The sequence below is a fragment of the Antedon mediterranea genome, chromosome 7 (genome assembly GCF_964355755.1).
Source record: "Antedon mediterranea chromosome 7, ecAntMedi1.1, whole genome shotgun sequence".
Taxonomy (NCBI): Eukaryota; Metazoa; Echinodermata; class Crinoidea; order Comatulida; family Antedonidae; genus Antedon; species Antedon mediterranea.
Window position 1 is genome coordinate 5,137,756 of NC_092676.1, and position 10,126 is coordinate 5,147,881.

Genomic DNA, 10,126 nt, shown 5'->3' on the forward strand with positions numbered 1-10,126 from the left:
TATTTATTGAAGGCAGTATTGGCGCTTCATAGTACGCCGCCGCCGTGTAGCCTTTCCTCTAAAGAGACGCAACAATGTGGTTGAAAATCGACCTTGCTCAAACTACCAATTTGGTATATTTTGGACACCTCACATGCAGGATTCGAATTGAAAAGCAGCACATGAGGAGAGAGCCCAAGAAGAGCCTAGGAAATCAGAATGGATATTTCACCAGAATCTCTATTTAATTCAATAGTTGCATTTATATGGTTAGCGTATATATGGGAAACATACCTTTCATTTCGACAGGTAATTATAAAAATAAAATCTTTTTCTGTAGATTTATGTTATTGTTTAAACATGACGTTCTAGGCGGCGCCAGGCCCAAGAGAAAAAAGTTTCTCTCAGACTCAGCAGCATTAGGGCTTGGTTGGTAGGCCGAGACGGTTCTGATCATTCCGGGCGCCAGTCATTTGGGGGCCTACTACAGGTTGAAAATTTAGATCTGCAGTGTATGATCTATAAATAAAAGTATAAAAGACTAGGTCTAAGAGAGTGTGTGGCTGGGTGTGTCAATCAAATAAATTATTCAATTCATTAATAATAATAATTAATATTTATGATAAATAAATTACTATCTTCTTGAAATAAATATAGGCTATATTGAATCATTTTATAGATAAATGTATACAAAACCGCAACTACAGTTCCTGCGCCGCTTGCGGGGATCCTGAAGAAGGAGACATTTGAGAAAGCTCGTCTATACCAATTGGATAAAAGCAACTTTGGAATGTGGTCTGGGATATACTCACAAATTGAAACTACTGTAAGCGATCTTGGATTGTGGGCCTGTAGCTTAGTGGTTAAAATGCTTGCCTTCCAATCCCAAGGTCCGGGGATCAATCCTGACCTAGTGCTAGGGTTAAATGTAACTCTACTCCCTAAGCCTAAAATGTGACTTAGTTTAGAAGCACAATAAATTATTTAAACTGTTTTATCCATCCTGCTGTCCTGTAATTACCGAGTTACTTGCTGTTGGATGCATATGGGGGAAAAAAATGATTTTGTTCGGTCCTACATGTAAATACCAAACGGAAACAAAATAAAAGTTAAATAGTAGCCATATGGCAATACAAAAATTCAGAAAAACAATTTTAAATGTTAAAAAATAAAAATTACAGGTGCTTTGAATAATTAACAACAATTTAGGATGAACATATATTCCATAATAACTTTTTTTTAAATGTATTATTTATTTCAATTGATTAACTTAAAAATGTCATCATAAAAGATCAGGTGGCCTATGTTTATATTAAACAGAAATATATATTTAATTTTGTCTTTATGTATAAATGTGAACATATTCTATGATAAACTAATATTAACTTTTTTTGTGTAAAGGATGTAATAAAATAAACTATTTTTAATCCCTTTCTTTGTAAACACCCAGCTGATTCTAGTGCTTGGTGGCATTCCTTGGTTGTGGAACACTGCCGGCAACGTTACTGCCCGTGTTGGATATTCACCAGAGTATGAGGTAAAACAATATGAATGATAGTGTAATGTTAAAAAAAAAAATTAAATACAATTTTATTGTCTAATATTCATAAAAAAAAATAAAAATTTGATGTTTGACATACTATACTAAACACAAAAAAGCACAAAAAATATAAAAATAATAAAATATTTCTATCTATTGCACATCTTGTTAATTGTATGTTATAATTGAGCTGGGAACAAAAATTATGATACATAGTAGTTCTAGATAGGATACTAATGTACAATTTATTAAAATATTAAACAAGTTAGCTCATAGAGATGGAAAAGCATTTATGATCTCCCACAAGAGGAGGTTCTCGATACTATGACTATATAAGTACTTTCCCACTCTTTTAATAGCGCCCTCTAGCCTATTGTATACTATTTAATACATATACATTTAGCTATACAACTTTATGATAAAACTAATTTTTTTTCAGATTACTCAAACGTGTATGTTTTTATTACTGGCGTCTGTATACTCCACATTTACCAGTCTCCCATGGTCTGTGTACAGTACGTTTGTAATAGAGGAACGCCATGGATTTAATAAACAAGTAATATTTTTTTTTTTAATAAATGACACAAAAGAACTATTCATACACATATTTATTTAGTAACTTAACAATAATAACTGTGGCCCCCACTAGAAGCAATAGCTTGTCTCATGAAGGCACCTACAGTACAATACAAATATGCAAAATACTTAAAGAAATATCTTCATCTTCTCTTCTCTTTTGTTATGACTGTAGTGATAGAAATGTTCTTCAGAAGAAAAACCCTTAGTGCTTTACTTACTGTACAAATACATTGTATCTGTATGAGGCTACTTCCGAGTTTATAAACAAAAAGATACATATACCTAGATGCAGATACATTTTCAAAAATATTTATAATACAAATAGTGCCACCTGCATCATCACCAGAATCTATTCATATCGTCCCGGGAATATACCCAGGCATTACAGTATAACAGAAGAAATGGTATTTATTGATATATGCTGGTAATGTTACTAGATCTTGATTGAACAGGTCTAGTTGATGCTGGTATGGCCTTTGTTAAACAGAGCCTTTGATACATTGTTTAAGCTTTATATATATCTTTAATATTGTTGTTATTGTTTTATTAATAGGGAGGTTTCGCAACCTTACGAATACGATAACGAAAACAGATACGTCATACATTTGTGAAACTTTTGAGCTGATCCCCATTTCATATTCGTAAGGCGTATTCGTGATGTTACGCTAGGCCTAGGCAGCCAAGCACCACCAAGCAACACGTACCTGCGCTTCGCTCAAATTTACTGCAGTCATATTTTGGACGCGCCTCAATATTTCGTTGCCATGCGAAACAGATTTTTTTATGGCTTACGAAAACGAATACGTGTGCGTGACGTATCCGTTTTCGTTATCGTATTCATAAGATTGCGAAACCTCTCTATTGTTATTATTTAAAAATGATTAATTTACCTATTATTAATATAAATATATTGTGATTTTAGACACCAGGTTTTTATGCCAAAGATCAGGTAAAGAAGTTTGTGTTGATGCAGGCGATCAGCATCCCACTGATTGCTTGCTTAATCTACATCATCAAATGGGGAGGTGAATATTTTTTCGTCTATGTCTGGATATTCATAGTTATTTTTACTTTGGTAAGTAAACACTTGTTTGTTGATGAGCTATTGTGAATGGTTAAATTTGAATATATTGTATTGGTTGTTGTTTTTCATGTCTTAATTGACACATAATTGATTTACCGTAGGAAGGTAATTTAGGAAACGCTATTAATCTTGATTAAATAAAAAATCTACTTGTTTAATTAACAATCATGCTGCAACCAACTTGCCCAAAACTGGATTCCAAACTACTGCAGTAGAATAATTTTTTATCGGATAAAAAAGATCATTTGTATAGCAATGTGAATCTTGTGTTTCATGCATATTGCAGTAGTGCAACGCAATTCTACAGCTCACTATGACCGTGTTCGTACGGCGATTGAAATACACGTTTATTTGGTTTTTACCCTTGGGGTAAAACCCATACGACGTTCGTACGAATAAACAAAGTACCAGTAAGCTGACACGAAACCAATTAAGATCGGAATTCTTAGGTCAAAAAGCGCCCTCTGTGCGTCGACCCATATCAATTGACATGGCGTGTTGACAAATTCAACTGGATATTGCATGTCGTTTCGCGCGCGAATCGTTCAATTATTATTTTTCAATCGACAACCAGACCTATATATTTATAATACATCGAATACAATTTACTTTTTAAATAAATAATGATCGAAAATCCTGCTAACGTATGTTGTTTGTTGACCACGTGTATTTATCGTGCGAGCCGAACTATTGTTGTGGAAATTCCATTTAATGTACACGCACTGTACCCCTCTTGTAAAAATCACCACGTGTATTTATCGTGCGAGCCGAACTATTGTTGTGGAAATTCCATTTAATGTACACGCACTGTACCCCTCTTGTAAAAATCACCACGTGTATTTATCGTGCGAGCCGAACTATTGTTGTGAAAATTCCATTTAATGTACACGCACTGTACCCCTCTTGTAAAAATCACCACGTGTATTCATCGTGCGAGCCGAACTATTGTTGTAAAAATTCCATTTAATGTACACGCACTGTACCCCGATTCGCAAGTTCAGGTCACCGGAAAAAAACCAACGAGTTGATTATTTATATATAATTTTACAAAACAATAGATATACATTCGCATTAACGAAAAAGAACATTTTAAACAATAATTGTTAAACAATCAGAAAGCTTATTTGAGGTCGCGATTTGACATGATCCCGTTAACGCTTGATTAATTATACCCCGAGGCAGCGTGTAATTGGAATGGGATTGAAATAACCAGTAAAGTTGGTGGATTTTTCGTCCAGATGGTTTTCTAATTTTTTATAGCCAGAGGCGTAAGTTAATTGCCACACGCGACCTCACAGTTGGAAGTACACGGTAGTTTCAGTCCCGTCCGAACGGGCCCTATGTTTGTTGGTAGGTAAACACTAACTTGAGAACGCGACTGCAGCCATGTATATGGCCTTGTTCCTATAAATTCCAGACATCCTTGGGTCGAGTTGTTGCAAATGTTTTGTAACCTATAGCCATAAATTTGCATCATATATTTGAAGTTTCCATAGTTCAGTTGGTACAACAAGTCATCTTGGATGACTTAAAACTGGAGGTCTAGTGTGATTCGTGAAAAGTAGAGGGTTACTCACTGTACCTCGTGTTTTGGTTCAATTTAGCCCTGTAGGTGTTTCAGTAATTCTGGAGTCTTACTGTTCGTATTACCCACATCACCAAATATCTAACTTTCAGATAATAAAACAACACTTGTTGAACATAATTTACAATTTTTAAATTCAGGTTTTCATGACCGTATACGCAGACTACATCGCTCCGTTATTTGATAAATATACGCCTCTGCCTGAAGGGGAATTACGATGTAAAATTGAAGAGCTTGCCAAGAGCATTGACTTTCCACTGTATAAGCTGTATGTAGTTGAAGGTAATATCTTCTCTTATTGAGGGCTACTCATTGTTAGATACTGCACGTCTTGCTGTGTTCGCCAAACTCTGCGTTTTTTAGCAAATATGTGCATGTGAAAGTTTAGTTTTTTACTGATTGTTTGCAATCCATATTTTTCAATCCTCCTTGTGGTTTTTTTATTTTTTAAGGTAATAATAATAATTAATATAATATTATAATAATAACATTTAATATTCAGTTTTGTGATATTGCCAATAATAAAAAAATGGAAATTGATTTAATATATTTAAAAGAAAATAACTCATAAAATAAACACAGTACTGTACAGTTTAAATTATAAAAAAACTTTATTGTTGATAAAACGAGAAAAAATAAAAAATAAGACTGTAGCATTTCTTGATAATTCACATATAAGGAACGTTCTCGCGTAATCTTTACATGATGTGCAATGTCGACAGGAAAACAGGCTATGTCATGTATCGGCCATATTCCATTGTCCCTTATCATGACTTGCTTATATACAATGTATAGTCAAAAGAACTTATAACACAAGAATCTCCTGTTCGTCCGAAGCGTGTAACAATTTCGAAAGGCATTGTGGGATAGAATAGAGCTAATGGGTGGTGCCATTGTGAGCCGTGTAGTAGCAGCGCGCCCTCATCAAATTAGAAAGTCAAAATCTGTAGAGGGGATCTGCTGTTTTATAGGGGGATCGAATAATTGACTGAGCCCTCTATAGGAATTAATAGTTTTGACTTCATAGTTGGAGAGGGTGCTGCTCCATGCTGTGAAATGGCGTCGACCTTTTAACCCTGAACTTCCGACACTGTGTTTTGATTGCAAATTGAAGAACAGGAGATCTTTGTGTTTTATAAGTTCTTTGGTGTAGTTCATGTATATGGTTTAACTGTCCCTTGTGTTTTTTATTTATTATCTTTTAGGTTCCAAGAGGTCGTCTCATAGCAATGCTTACTTCTATGGATTCTACAAGAATAAACGAATTGTGTTATTTGACACACTGTTAGAAAATTACGAACCAAGTGATAAGAAACAAGAGGAAGCAGAAAAGGAAGAAGAAAAAAAGACGGATGAGGAAAAGGAATTATTAGAAGAAAAAGTAAGATTCCAAATCTTCGTATTGAGTATTTTGATCATGTTACAGAGTTTTATCTACAGTACTTGAATGTCTATTTTTATTTATTTATGTATTGTGGCCAAGGATTACCAATAGTAAAGTAATCCGATAATAATTAGGCCTATGTATATAATTTAAAATACTTTTTATTTATATTTTTTATATTATGATTTAAACTTAGCTTTGGAATTTTGATACAGTATATTATATTTTAAGATGGTATAATCATTGCTTGTGAAACTGGGTGAGTGGGGAACACAGGCTTTAAGTCATAGTGATTAGGTTCGCTTTTGTGTCCCTTGCCAGCTCACTCAGTTGGTTCTATTGTTTTTTTGTATGTCGTGTTTTTCATGTATTTTATATTTGGCAATAAAAGAATAAGAATAAGAATAATCACTGTCCTCTCAGATAGGTGGTAATCCCCCTGAACATGGCTATTTTGTGAACCAGTTCTCACCAGTTTAAACCTATATTCATCTCAAATAATACTCACTTAAGCTCTGTCTACACTATCAAAAAAAGTGTGATTTGCCCAAATTATGGTTAGTGATATGCCCAAATAGGGTAGTGATATGCCCAAATATGGTAATGATATGACATCATCGTGTCCATATATGTTGAGCACATCAATTTTTGTTGTCACATTAAGTTTGGTAGTGTAGATAGAGCTTTAGATTGAAAAGTTAATCAAGTATAAAATGAAACTCTTGTATTTTTGTTAGAATTCTAGTGAGGATAAACCGCGGGGCAAAGGATGCAACAACGAGGAAGTGCTTGCTGTTTTGGCCCACGAGCTCGGACATTGGAAACTTAATCATACTCTTAAAAATATCCTGATATTTCAGGTATGGTGTTGTTTGTGTTCCCTTGTGTGAAGTGCTGATTGTTTGTATTTACTGTTGGTTGGGAAATATTTTTGAATCCTCTAATTCTTTGTAAATATTGCCATAGCAATCTAAGAACAGCATGCCAAGTTCCAGAGATCAAAGAGTTTATCTGTGGCTGCGACACGATCAGTTCCACACCCCTTAACAGACATCACAACCTGTAAGCTTGTCAATTAAAAATAATCAACCCATTCAATGTACATTATGTAGCGAGAAAACCAACTATTTTACACTCTGATTTATAAATGAATGGGGGGGAATATGCTTAAGTGAAACAGGACTAAAATACTAGAGTGGGCTTGTAACTGGGCCTACATGTATACTTGCCTCAGTATTGTAACTGGTTTTGTTCTATAACTCCTTAGGTCAACACATTCCTAAACTTTTTTATATTTGGTCTCCTGATGGACAAACAAGTTCTCTACGATGCTTTTGGATTCTACAACATCAGTCCAACTTTTATTGGCTTAATGATAATTTTTCAGTTCATTTTTCATCCGTACAATGAGGTGAGTTAGGGAAGGTGACCTCCAATTTCTTTATATCATATAAATTATTACTGTAGTATAGTTACAAGTAAATACAATTTGAATTGTCGTGTCGAAGTTAATTCTGATTCTTCCAATACCGGACACCCATTGGCTGGAATAATATGTCTGGTTTTCATAAATTTCTATATTTGAACATATTTGAAATGATTAAAACAAATTTGGACGTTTAGGACCTCCATGTATGATACCCTACCTTCTCTATTGTATATACAGGTACTGTTTATAGAGTATAAATAAGTGTGCTCAGAAAAGATTGCTTTCTCATGATACCTTGCTTTCCCATGATACCTTACTCTCCCCATAATACCTTGCTTTCCCATGATACATTGCTTTCCCATGATACATTGCTTTCCCATGATGCCTTGCTTTCCAATGATACCTTGCTTTCCCATAATACCTTGCTCTCCCCATAATACCTTGCTTTCCCATAATGCCTTGCTTTCCCACGATACCTTGCTTTTCCATAATACCTTACTCTCCCCATAATACCTTGATTTCCCATAATGCCTTACTCTCCCCATAATACCTTACTCTCCCCCATAATACCTTGCTTTCCCACAATGCCTTGCTTTCCCACAATGCCTTGCTTTCCCATGGTACCTTACTTTCCCATAATAAACCTATCATTCTTTTCTCTATAGTTACTGAGTTTCTTGATGACGAGGCTTAGCAGAAGATTTGAATTCCAAGCGGATGCTTTCGCCAAGGCACTAAAGAGGACAGAATTCCTGAAATCGGCTTTAGTGAAACTGAACGTGGACAACCTCGGTTTTCCAGTTGATGACTGGCTCTACTCATCCTGGCATTACTCTCATCCGCCGCTCCTCGAACGGCTAAAGGCATTGGGAAAGACAGAGTAGCTTTATTTGCATACTGCTTCTGTTCTGTATTGTATGTAGGTGGCGATGAAAGTGTGCAGAAATAATTTATACCTATTTTTTTTCAAGACTGGGGGTGTACTGGATTCACACACTCGGTTTTTCCCATTGCAAGTAAAAAAAAATCACTCCTTTTCAGCATTTAAACAGGGATTAAAAGATTACTGTAGAGCACATCTGCTCCAACAATTAGTCTTAATTTCTGTTTGTATAATATATCGTCCAGTAGAAGTTTGCTTGTGAAGTTGAATTGGTTCAACCTCTCAGATATCGCACATGCTATTTAAAATCAGCCTTGTTTTTTTAAAGCAGCATTTAATAAAGAAAGCAACGCATATCTTTCAATAAGTTTAAATGTACAATAATACTTAATCGAAATTGATTCTGTTTTTCCGATTCTTGTTTTCGTTTACCTTGAAGATGTATTGTCCCCCAAAAACATGAAAACGAAAATTAATTAAATAAGACTTTTAATAGGTTATTTTGTAGTTTTAATAAAGTTAATCACTTCAGTAGAAAAAAAAAATGGGGAAAAACAATGTTTCACTTTTAAAATGACAAAATAAGTGGTTAAATACAACAAAAAATCCATTGGCTGACAGCCAATTTGACTATTTTTGCTTTAAATTACAGTTTTTTTCAGATAAATAATTTTTTTTTCGATCCAATTTTTGGTCAAAATGGATAACTATTATGTGACATTAAAATGGCATATTCAATCGAACATTTTGAAAAAAATATATTTTCAGGGGGACAATACATCTTTAAACAACATTAGCAGTTTGTTATGGCTCAAACATCTAGCGATTGGTCGAAGGTGTGACAATGTGTAGATTCTACTATTTCAATACATTGGAAAATTAGTCTAGGATAGTATATGTGCCATCTATAATTCCTAAATGCAGCCTTTTACGTGGCCTGAGCTCTTTAATACAAGATAAAAGCAGTGGATAAATTGAATAAAAGGTTACTTTACACAGTAGATGTGTTTAAATGATTAATATATATTTCAAAGGCACCTCTGGCGCGCCATAGTTTTAACCAGGAATGCTCAAGGCATAGCATATTTGAATATTAATAGGATAACAAATCTTCTACAGTTGCCCTTTGATATCTTCTTCATTATTAGTACATAAACTAATTTTGTTTATTGTTAATACAGTAGGCCTACAGTAACTGGAACTCTTTAAAACTGAATTTGTTTTTTAGTTTCCATGTGATAACTTCATCAGTCATAAAACATATTCTAGGCCCTATTTTTCTTTTCAATACAGTGCAGTATTAATTGTTTATTCTTTAACAATTCTTACATTCGGCATAAAAAAATATTTTAGATTATAAGTTTTTTATAATGGACCAATAAATAAAATATCTTGTTATATGCGGGCATAGTGGTGTGTATTGCGCCCATAGGAACACTTTTTAGTGTACTGATCGTTTATCAGGCTATAAAAGCAGCATAATTGTTGTTTAATGTTTATTTTGACTTTCGTGTCACGTCACAGTGAACCACTTTCAGGAAAACCCAGGCGCCGACACAGATGCCATATCTGATTGGCTGAAGCCATTTCGTAAAAGAACGTTTATTTGAGTTTGATATCTAGCATTAATATGTTTACAAGATATCGGACACAGACAAACAAG

At 34.3% G+C, this 10,126-nt stretch overlaps 1 protein-coding gene across 1 annotated transcript; it reads left to right on the forward strand.

Annotated features, from left to right (window-relative positions):
- The first annotated feature begins 121 nt into the window (after window positions 1–121).
- Window positions 122–10,037, forward strand: LOC140055021 (CAAX prenyl protease 1 homolog). The gene is made up of 10 exons (XM_072100169.1): window positions 122–288; window positions 659–805; window positions 1,430–1,516; window positions 1,959–2,075; window positions 3,021–3,173; window positions 4,908–5,049; window positions 5,973–6,148; window positions 6,889–7,011; window positions 7,419–7,562; window positions 8,246–10,037. Exons 1-10 carry the CDS (start codon window positions 199–201, stop codon window positions 8,462–8,464), a joined length of 1,398 nt encoding a protein of 465 aa, XP_071956270.1. The 5' UTR covers window positions 122–198; the 3' UTR covers window positions 8,465–10,037.
- The last annotated feature ends 89 nt before the right edge of the window (window positions 10,038–10,126 follow it).

Bases quoted from the DNA above. Each gene is read 5' to 3' on its own strand.
- LOC140055021 (XM_072100169.1), top strand. From the start codon at position 199: ATGGATATTTCACCAGAATCTCTATTTAATTCAATAGTTGCATTTATA. The intron at 806-1,429 runs GTAAGCGATCTT...GTAAACACCCAG, and splicing joins ACTCACAAATTGAAACTACT to CTGATTCTAGTGCTTGGTGG. The intron at 6,149-6,888 runs GTAAGATTCCAA...TATTTTTGTTAG, and splicing joins AGGAATTATTAGAAGAAAAA to AATTCTAGTGAGGATAAACC.